Genomic DNA, 11,159 nt, shown 5'->3' with positions numbered 1-11,159 from the left:
TATAGCTCATTTCTCGGGAAGGGAATGCTAGCTTTGGAAGGAGGAGGTACTGAATAGTTTCCCCTGTGCTCCAAAAGAGGATCCTGGAAAGGGAACATAGGCTTCTGGTCATTTCAGGAAACCTAATTTGAAGGGTGGCAATGGCTATTCCCCTGTGACATCAGCAGTCTCTTCTCTGGGCGTTCTATTGAATCCTGGGCAGCTCTTGGAATCCTGTGATGTCACTACTGTTTAGCAACACCAACTACACGTAGGTTATTCCTTAAGTTATAAGGTACGCCATTAAAGATGTTATCAAGGCTGAGGAGTGTACTTGGGAGAGAGAATGGTGAATGTCCAGAGAGCAGAGAGATGCAAAAGGAAAATGGCCTTCAGTCTCAAAGTAAAGAAGAATCAAAGAAATGGTTTTGGTGTAGAAACAGTAAGTCCTGAGCATTAGACGGGGAGCTTCCAGGACATGGTGGTCTTGAGCTGGCCGTTCCAATAATAGGGCAGAGAAGCTGAAGCCTCTGAGATGCAAATGAACTTCATGCTTACCATAATTCCCGAAAGCCAAGAATTCCAGAATGTTGGTTTGTCCATCCCCTAAATCAGGAGCTGCCCATGCCAAAGCCGTTATGCTGGGAGTATCTAGCTATTACATTTATTGGGGTTTGGAAATATAATTTGGGGACAGGGGGAGAACAGCAGGAGGCATGGAGGGACAAATATGTTCCCAGCTTAGGACAGACCTCACTGTACTGCAACCTCAGTAGCTTCCTTTAGGTTCAGTGGCCGTCTGACACTAGACACATGGGGAGAAAATGATTCTGGCCAAGACATTATGTCCTCAGGCTGTACAGCAGAACTCCTCTGACCACCTGTCTCTGACAGAGGCCCCCTTAGGACACTGATCAACAGTTGGGGATGGCAAGCAGTTCTATAGAGTAACCAAACAACTGTCCGAGGCGTGGGACCATGGCAGAGGTTGGCTCTTTCGTGCCAGCTTCCGTGTTGTGCACTGTCAGTGTGGCGAGGTGACTTGTTGAGTCTGCTGACTTTTCGATCCAAAGTCATCGGCCTGCAATGACCAGGCAGCAGATCTGGGATCCTCAGACACCTGAGTGCTTGTGCACGCTGTCATTTTTCTCCTGGCTTCTGAAACCACAGGCAGGATTCAGGGCCCTGGGCCATGTTGCATCCTGTGTCACTGTGAATAAGCCTGAAGAGGTGGTCTGTGTGTTCACCTGAAGCATTGTGTGGAGGCAGAGGAAACCCCTGAATTCTGACATAATCACATCTCTACAGAGTGATGGGAGAGCTGGCATCCACAGAAGAGGCATCTCAACCTGGCCTAACATATTTGGATTTTCACTTGGTTCCAGACATGATCTTTCTGTTTGGGCCTCTGGGTGGTAGGTACATCCTCTATGCCTTGTCCTCTGCAATTTCACTTGTGTTCTGTCTACCCACAGATGCTGCTGTGGAGCCCAAATCTCACCCAGCGCTCCTCACCAAGAAGCAGATGGGTGAGGAAGAGGAGAGGCTGACCACGGAGCTGCAGCTGATGAGCAGCCAAAGAAATGAGCTGCAAGGTTGCCTGAGCCTCATCAGCGAGGGAACCGTGGACAACAGGTATTCATCCTTTCAGTCTTTATGGGACCTTCAGCAATGTCACCCTCACTGTTTTTCCTTCAAGGTTTTGGGTTCTCGGATGCTGGGCCTCCAGTGTGACCCATGTCTGAACTTCTTCTCAGGGGAGAGGCAGACCTGAAGCTTTGAAGGGAGGGAGATGGGGACTCTGGCTATTCTGATTTCTCCAAATGAAAACCAGAGCCCACAGTCTGAGTCACATGACTCAGGGATTGAGGCAGGAATGTGTACTTCCCAGCAGGCATTTGGAAAGGACCTGATAGGTGAGGGCTCGTGTGAGATACAAACTGCTGTGAGTGTGTGTGGCCTTTGAACTTGCCTGGAAAGTGACTGCGTGCTGGAAGTTCCTGGGACTCATCAGTTTCTCTCTAGTTTTGGGCCTTATAATCTTAGACAATACTGCTCCGTAAATTTCTTTAGCACGTAAATGTGTGTCCTCCCTCCCTCCCTCCCTTCTCTAGTTTTGGGCCTTATAATCTTAGACAATACTGCTCCGTAAATTTCTTTAGCACGTAAATGTGTGTCCTCCCTCCCTCCCTCCCTCCCTCTCTCTCTCTCTCTCTCTGTATATATATATATACACATATATATACCCTCAGGTGTTTGTTTGTGTTTGTGTGTGTCTTTGTGTGTGCCTCTGTGTGTGTGTCTGTGTGTCTGTGTGTGCACATGCATTTTCAGGTCTGTAAGGAGACAAGAGAATTTGCCAGCCCCAGTTTCCAACTGTTGCTAGTCTGAGGGCAGGGAACCCCACTTTAAGCAGTATTTCTATTACCCTACATACTCACCTTCATGGCCCCTAGGAATCCCTTGGAGAAGTTTGTATCACTGTCCTGCTCTTGGGCCTCAACCCCAGAAATAGGTGTTTTGTCTAACTGTTCAATAGTAGTCACCCAAGACCTAGAATCGCTATTCTGAAATGGGAGAAACGTCATTACAATATTTGGTGTGCCAAGACTTGTGGCATAGACCCTGGTAACACCAAGAGCTACACTGAACCTCTAGTAACACTCAGTAAATTCATGCAATCACAGAAATCCCCATCTCCAAACCTCAGCTGACCTAGGGAAAAGATAACAAGTCTAATAGCACAAGGAGGTCCAAGGACATAGTAACCAGAATGTGGCACCCACTGGGCTGTGGTAGACCAGGACACAACTTGAATTCCCTTGATCCTTGAGGCATCTGTTCACAAGATTCTTTTTTCCTCTTTCTAGGCCATACTACAAGTCAAATAATTCCTATGAAGAGCTAAAATTGGATCATACAGAGATAATGTCAGAACTGAACACCTTGGAGATTGATTTCACCAAAGCATCAAAGAAGTTCAGTGAGCTGAGAAAGGAGACAATATTCTATCCGTAAGTGCCCAGGTAAGTGCCCATGGTGACATGGACCCCAAAAATTGTGGAATGACCATGTATGCCTTTACTTTTCTCTGGATTGAGCATCCCCAACTCTCTTTTTTTTTCCTTTTTTAATTGATTTTATTGGGCTATACATTTTTCACTGCTACCCTCCCTGCCTCTCCCCTTCCCTTCAACCCTCTGCCAAGGTCCCCATGCTCCCACTTTACTCAGGAGATCTTGTCTTTTTCTACTTCCATGTAGATTAGATCCATGTATGACTCTCTTAGGTTCCTCATTGTTGTCTAAGTTTTCTGGGATTGTGATTTCTTTGCTTTATGTTTTAAAACCACTTATGAGTGAGTACATATGATAATTGTTTTTCTGGGTCTGGGTTACCTCACTCAATATGATGTTTTTTAGTTCATCCATTTGCCTGCAAATTTCAAGATGTCGTTATTTTTCTCTGCTACATAGTAGTCCATTGTGTAAATGTACCACATTTTCCTTATCCATTCTTCGGTTGAGGCCATTTAGGTTGTTTCCAGATTCTGACTATGACAAACAATGCTGCTGTGAACATAGCTGAGCACATGTCCTTGTGGCACGATTGAGCATCCTTTGGATATATACCCAAAAGTGGTATTACTGGGTCTTGAGGAAGGTTGTTTCCTAATTTTCTGAGAAATCGCCACACTGACATCCAAAGGGGTTATACATCTTGCATTCCCACCACAATGCAGAATTGTTCCCTTTTCCCCACAACCTCTCCAGCATAAATTGTCATCAGTGTTTTTGATCTTGGTCATTCTTACAGGTGTAAGATGGAATCTCAGAGTTGTTTTGATTTGCGTTTCTCTGATGGCTAAGGATATCGAGCATTTCCTTAAGTGTCTTTCAGCCATTTTAGCTTCCTCTGTTGAGAATTCTCTGTTTAGGTCTGTACTCCATTTTTTATTGAGTTATTCATTCTTTTGATAAACAATTTCTTGAGTTCTTTGTATATTTTGGAGATCAGACCTCTGTCTGATGTGGGGTTAGTGAAGATCTTTTCCCATTCTGTAGGCTGTCGTTTTGTCTTGTTGACTGTGTCCTTTGCTTTACAGAAGCTTCTCAGTTTCAGGATTCCCATTTATTAATTGTTTCTCTCAGTCTGTGCTGCTGGGATTATATTTAGAAAGTGGTCTCCTGTGCCAATGCGTTCAAGTGTACTTCCCACTTTCTCTTCTATGAGGTTCAGTGTAGTTGGTTTTATATTGAGGTCTTTGATCCATTTGAACATGAGTTTTGTGCATAGTGGTAGATATGGATGTATTTTCATTCTTCTACATGTTGATATTTAATTATGCCAGCACCAGTTGTTAAATATGCTTTCTTTTTTACATTAGATATTTTTTTGCTTCTTTGTCAAAAATCATGTGTTTGTAGGTGTGCGGATTAATATCTGGCTCTTCGATTTAGTTCCATTGGTCCTCCTCTCTGTTTTTATGCCAATACCAGGCTGTTTTCAGTACTGTAGCTCTGTAGTAGATTTTGAAGTCAGGGATTGTGATGCCTCCAGAAGTTCTTTTATTGTACAGGATTGTTTAGAAGTGTTTCTTTTGCATATGAGGGTGCCCTTGTATTTGGGGCATAGATGTTCAGTACTGAGATTTTCTCTTGATGGGTTTTTCCTGTGACTAATATGAAATGTCCTTCTTTGTCTCTTATGACTGATTTTAACTTGAAGTCTATTTTGTTAGATATTAGGATAGCTAAACCATCTTGTTTCTTAGGTCCATTTACTCTGATGCGATGTCTGTCTTTGAGGTTGAGGTGTGTTTCTTATATGTAGAAGAAGGATGGGTTTTGCTTTCATATCCAATCTGTTAGCCTGTGCCTTTTTATAGGTCAGTTGAGTCCATTTACATTAAGGGATATTAATGACCAGTGGTTGCTATCTCCTGTTAATTTAGTTTTCATTGTTGGTGATGTTAATTTGTGTGTTTTTCTCTTTTTTTTTTTTTTTTGGGATTTGCTGCTATGAGACCATCAATTGTCTGTGTTTTTTGTTTTGGTTTGGTTTGGTTTTTTTGATGTAGCCAATTTCCTTGGGTTGGAGTTTTCCTCCTAGTATTTTGTGGAGGGCTGGGTTTGTGGCTAGGTATTGGTTAAATCTGGTTTTGTCATGGAATATCTTGTTTTGTCCTTCTATGGTGAAATAAAGCTTTGCTGGGTATAGTAGTCTGGGCTTGCATCCATGGTCTCTTAGTGTCTGCAGCAATCTAGCCAAGACCTTCTGGCTTTCATGGTTTCCATTGAGAAGTCAGGTGTAATTCTGATAGGTTTCCCTTTATAAGTTACTTGAACTTTTTCCTTTTCAGCTCTCAATATTCTTTCTTTATTCTCTATGTTTAGTGTTTTGATTACCATGTGGAAAAGGGACTTTTTTTTTATCCAGTCTATTTTGTGTTCTGTAAGCTTCTTCTATCTTCATAGGAATATCTTTCTTTAGGTTGGGAATGTTTTTTTTCTATGATTTTGTTAAATATATTTTTTGTGCTTTTGAGTTGAACTTCTTCTATACCTATTATTCTTAGGCTTAGTCATTTCATGGTGTCCTTTATTTCTTGGATATTTTGGTTAAACTTTTGTTAGATTTAATGTTTTATTTGATGAGTCTATTTTCTCTATTGTATCTTCAGTGCTTGATATTCTCTATCTCTTATATTCTTCTGTTTATGCTTGAATTTGTGGTTCCTGATGATTTTCTCATGATTTCTGTTTCTATAATTCCCTCAGCTTGTGTTTTCTTTATTGTCTCTATTTCAGTTTTTAAGTCTTGAATACCTTTTTTAAGTTTTATTGCTTTTTCTTCTTTTTCTTTAAGGGATTTTTTGTCTTCCAAATTTTTTTTTGTTTTTCTTTTTTTTCCATTTCTTTGAGGGAATTTCTCATTTCCTCTTTAAGGGCCTCAAACATTCTCCTGAAGTTATTTTTAGGTCCTTTTCTTCTGCTTCATCTACATTTGTTTGTTTAAGTCTTGCTGTTTAGGGTCACTAGATTTTACTGGTGTCGTGTTGCTCTTTGTAGTGTTGCGTTTGTTCTTTCCTTGTCTACTCATCTTTTCCTCTGATTGGTGTAGTTGGGGCTGTCTGTGACTCTGGTGATTAATCTTCCAGCTGCCAGTGGATCCAAGGCTCAGAAGGTTGGTCCTCATGGTGCAGTCAGTGCTACGGTTCCAGTCACCTCATTTGTCACTCCATGTTTCTGGAGGTCCTGTGGAGTTCACTGTCTCAGGCCAGTTCTGGCCTAGGTTGCCGGCTCAGACCTGTTTCCGTAAATGTCACTGTCCTGGATCCACTCCCAGTCTCAGGTGTTCCCAGATCTGCATAAGTCCTGGCTCAGGCCTGCTCCCTCAAGGTCCCAGACTCACGTCTGGACCTGTAGGGGTCCTGGCTCAGGTCTACTTCCTTGAAGGTCACAGACTCATGCCCTGATCCGCAGAGGTCATTAGATCCTGCCTACACCCTTGTAGGTCCCAGACTCATGCCTGGACCCACAGAGGTCTCTGACTCTGGCCCGTTCCCTCAGTGGTTGCTCCCCTGTACCTGCTCCTGTGAAGTTTGCTGTCTCAGGTCTGCTCTGGTCTAGGTCGCTGGCTCAGTCTTGCTCCTGTGGAGTCTGCTGCCTCGGCCCTTTCAGCTTCTTATCCGGCAGCCTCACCATGCAGCTCTTAGACTTGTGTCTCTTAGACTCAGTATTGCCATGTGTGAAAGAGACTGTTAACCCTTGCTAGCATTGTCCTGTGGCCTCAGGAGCTTCTAGATAGAAAAAGGATTTGCACTGTGAGGGGAATGACAGGCAGCCTTTGCTGTCTGAAGCTCAGGCTCAGGGTTTACTGATCAGGTGTCTGTGGAAACTGTAGATAGACCATACTCACCATGGGTCTCCTGTCTTCCTTTGGAGGGTATTTGCCCACTACATGCTGATGTTTTGCCATTACTACAGACAGGTAAGGATAGTTGGGGGACTCCTTTCTATTGTAGAAATGTGGATCCTTTGTGATGTTTTGGTTTTTCTTAGTAGTTTGACACTTTCTGGTATCAGCTGTTCCCTCATTTTGGCTTTCTGAATGTAGCTGTCATGTCTATATCAGACTCTTGGCTATGTCTCCCATAAAACATAAAGCCTTTTGGGGTGCTTTTTCCTGGATGCAGGGGTTACAGGAGGAGGCTAGCAGGGACTTACTATGCAGAGTGTGTCTCCAGTGGTCTGCACAGTCAGCTCCTGATGGAAAAGACTCAGCTGAAGAAGAAGGTTGTCATACTGAAGCAGGAGAAAAAGAAACTGCTGGATGATTGGGCCCTGCTGAAGCATCACTTGAAGGACATGAATGTGATTTGTAATGACCAAGAAGAAAAGACCAGTGACCTCAAAACCCAGCAACAAGAGGTAGGGGCAGGCAAGTAAGTCAGGCTAAGGTCTGGCACCATTTGCCCATTTGACTGCCTCGCTGCCCATCCACCCACCTGTGCTTTCACCCATCACCTTAATCATTCATGCTCTCACCCAGCGACCCACTCACACTACCCAGGTGTTCATTTCAGTGTCCACGCACAAGTACTTCTGGGAAGTTAACCTCTTAAGAGAAACTGAGTTTTGGGCAGGCCATCCTTGATACTCTGCTTGAAGCTGCAGTCCAGTGAAGGAGAAAGGTCAAGAACCTACATGTGCACAGAGCTTTGAGTGAGTGAGCTCTGGGTCCTGGGGCTCATTTGCTCAGCAGAGCTCACGAGACATCACAGGTTAGAGGCAGTTTTCAAGGAGGAGACCCCGTGCAAGCGCCAACCCAGTGCTTCTCACAGTCATGGACTTGTGGCCTGCAGTCTTCTTCTTACTTCCTGCATCCCAATATTGTTTCTTCACTTTGCCCAACTCCTGGTTGACAGTGACAGAAGCATGAGTAGCAGCTTGTCAGCCCTGTTTTCTGTGGGAGGTGCTGCACAGTTCTCCAATCCAGCAGTAAATACTCTGTGGTTATTGGATGATCAGCTGGGGGCTTCTGATAAGATGGTGGTAGAAGGTGGGAGATTTGGGCCTTCAGGGGAAGAATTTTTTTAACAAACTCAACCTAATCTGGACAAACAAATCATATTTCCCCCAAAAGTATTCCTCCCCAAGGAATGAGTTGTGAGGCTCTTCTGAAAGAGCTGGCATGGTTCGTCTAAACTGAAGTATTCATCTGCCATGTTTATTATTTCTCCTGGGGTTCTGTCTCTCTCTCTCTCTCTCTCTCTCTCTCTCTCTCTCTCTCTCTCTCTCTGTGTGTGTGTGTGTGTGTGTGTGTGTGTGTGTGTGTGTGTGTGTGGTGTAGTGTATGTTTGAGGGTGTTCTGGTACATCATGCATGTGTGCAATTGGCTAAAGGAGACCATTGTGTTTCTGGTCAGTCTCTAACTAGAATCAGGGTTTCTTAGTCCCCAGGATGCTTATACTGTTTAGTCTCCCTGGCTGATCAGCAAGCTGTTCAGATTCTTTTGATGTGCTTAGATCTGTATGACTGTAACCCTCCAGTAAGAAAACAATCTTCTAATGAACAGGAGTTCAAGAGATTGGAGGAAAGCCTTCAGTTCCTGCAGAAGCAGAAGGAAATGGTCACGCAGGAAAAGGACTTGGCAGAAAAGCTGCAGCATGATTTTGAGGTCTCCCAGATGAGGTAGCAACCAGGCTTTTGAGGTTGAGGTAGAGTCAAGTGGGTCCCCTTTACCTGGGATCTCTGTCTTTTACAGGTCTGCTCACATATACAGTTCCCAGCCAGAACCAGGGAAAGAAAACCTTAGAGAATTGTGCTGGTTCAGTCAACAAGAACTTCTCTTTAGAAAGCAATGCATCTGATGTTCAGTGTGTCTGTAGAACTGAGTCTCCCTTTCTTCCTTCTGAGCTCTCTATGTTCTGAGCAGGAGTTTCTTGAGCTGGCAGAAATCTGCCTGCTTCAGGCTCTCAAGTGATGGGATTTAGAGGTGTGCACCACCACACCTTGCTGAAATAACATTTTTATTTAGGAAAATTCCATGTGAAGAAAGGATTCCCACCTTTGAACACTGATCTCTGCAACAATTATCTATTTCCTGTGCAAAGCATTCTCTGGATAGAGTAGGTGAAAGACTTTCCAGGATGACCAGCAGATACCTCAGCTGCAGGATGACCCATGCAGCTCCGAACCTTCTCTGAGTGTGCTGTGCCAGACTCCCAATAAGAGCCAGGATGCAGATTCCCAGCTCTAGTCCTGAGGAAATCACAAGTTTCTGTTTCATCCCAGAGTCCTGGCAGGGTCAGTGTTCTCAGGCACACATTTCAGGAAATGCTGCACCAGTATGGGAAACACTATAGTGCATGTTGGTCATGTTCAATGTACCTCCTTGACTGAGCTAGCCTCATGGCCATGTTCAGCTGCCCAAATAGAAACACTGTATTATGGCTATCAATAGAATGAAGTGCTTGATCAGTAACTCATCATCAATAACAAGTGTATTTTTATATACTGCTGGTTATCATATTAATATCCTATTGGTATATACAAAATTATTTCCCTGAACTGTAGGATTTTGTCCTAAATTTTCTAGTAGAAAGGACATTATATACACTCAGTTTAAGATATGACATGTTTTTAGGGCTGAAAAATTCTAGGTCCAGCTACTCTGTGATGCTCTTTCTTTGGAGATACAAACATGATACTGGTCCAAAAATCAATGTTGATTGTCCAGGGCACATGAGGTGGTGGGAGGTGTTAGCTAGACAGTTGATGCAGCATGTCCCCTCCTGACCTGTGTCTTAACTGCTTTCCTCTCCCAGGTTCAAAAATCTTCAGGCTGAGCTTGAACAGGCCACAGCCCAGGATGAGAACCAACTGCGGAAGGAGCTGGTACAGCAAGAGCCATCTGTTGCCCCCCATTCCCAGCAGCTACTGAATTCCGGGGATGTATTTTCTTCCTCAAGTTTAGCATCTTTTGTGTAATAGGCCCCGATTATGCCTAGCCAGTGACCCAGCATAGCTGCTTCTGGGCCTTGACACACATTCATTCTTGGCAACGCTTTAGTAAGAACTGAGGAAGCCAAGGGAAGTCATGGACAACATGTCATTCTCCCTCCTAGGATCTAGGCCTCCTCAGAAACGGATGCCCCTCTGTGGCTATGAACTCAGAAGAGGGAAAATACCTCACCCTTGGGGAGGAGGGGACATGCAAAGCACCAAAGAAAAATCACTGTATGCATCTTGACAATGTTGTAACAATTGGTGACTGTCTTCCTACTGTGTCTCCAAGGCAAGCCACAGGTTGTAGGTCTGTGCTGTTCAACCTGCAGCAAGACAATGCTGCTTAGCTTCATTTTCTTCAATTTTTGTTTAGGTTTTTGTTTTTGGTTGTTTAGGTTTTGGTTTTGCTATTTTGATGTTATTTGTTCTCGTTCTTGTTTTTCATAATTTGCTAAGACTTTTCACTGTTTATTTTGACTGCTTTTTTAAATCCTCCTTTGAGAAAAATGTGTTTTTATAAATTAAAAAAAGCAATTTCAACTCTTCACACATAAGCCCATCTTCTTTAGTCAGGTATGGTTTCACACTCCTATAACCCGGAACTCACAGGCACAGGTAAATTTCTGCAAGATCTAGGCATCATGGGCTACATAGTGAGTTCCCAACCAGATAGGGAAATACAGGGGATTAATGTCTTGGGTGGTTTGTTCCGTACATACATACTTTCCATACTGTATTCATGCTGACATGTTTTAGCTAACTGTAAAGTATGATACTCCATGAATACACTTTCATGAATTGGTCATAAGGACCAAATTATTGGGAAATACATATTTGTTACTATATAGCCTCTCAGGCAATAAAAGCATTCATCATGAGACTATAAAATAAATCTAGCCAGAGCTTTCTGCCTCTGTTTTTCTTGCAATACAGCATAGTCATAAGCACACAACACAGATAATAACCTCCCAAGTCACTTGGGAAATAAATTTTTACAGAGGCTGTTAGCTTTGAACACGTAGTTGGTGTACTTTTCTTTTTAAGCTTATTATTCTTATTTTGTGTGAATGGGTAGGTTACCTGTGACCCACATGGGTGCAATTCCCTAAAAGACCAGAAGAGGGCACTGGGTCCCATTTTGCAGATGATTGGCACCATTTGAAAGCA

General features: G+C 43.4%; 1 protein-coding gene across 1 annotated transcript; it reads left to right on the top strand.

Moving 5' to 3' along the window:
• The first annotated feature begins 957 nt into the window (after positions 1 to 957).
• Positions 958 to 10,298, top strand: LOC101990095 (disks large homolog 5-like). The gene is made up of 6 exons (XM_026789534.1): positions 958 to 1,016; positions 1,399 to 1,614; positions 2,850 to 2,993; positions 7,178 to 7,412; positions 8,560 to 8,675; positions 9,812 to 10,298. The coding sequence occupies exons 1-6, from the start codon at positions 958 to 960 to the stop codon at positions 9,972 to 9,974; spliced, it is 933 nt and encodes a 310-aa protein (XP_026645335.1). The 3' UTR covers positions 9,975 to 10,298.
• Positions 10,299 to 11,159: the final 861 nt, after the last annotated feature.

This window comes from Microtus ochrogaster, unplaced genomic scaffold (genome assembly GCF_000317375.1).
Source record: "Microtus ochrogaster isolate Prairie Vole_2 unplaced genomic scaffold, MicOch1.0 UNK21, whole genome shotgun sequence".
NCBI lineage: Eukaryota > Metazoa > Chordata > Mammalia > Rodentia > Cricetidae > Microtus > Microtus ochrogaster.
The sequence above is the reverse complement of the archived record's forward strand: the minus strand, read 5'-3'. Positions and strand labels throughout refer to the sequence as shown.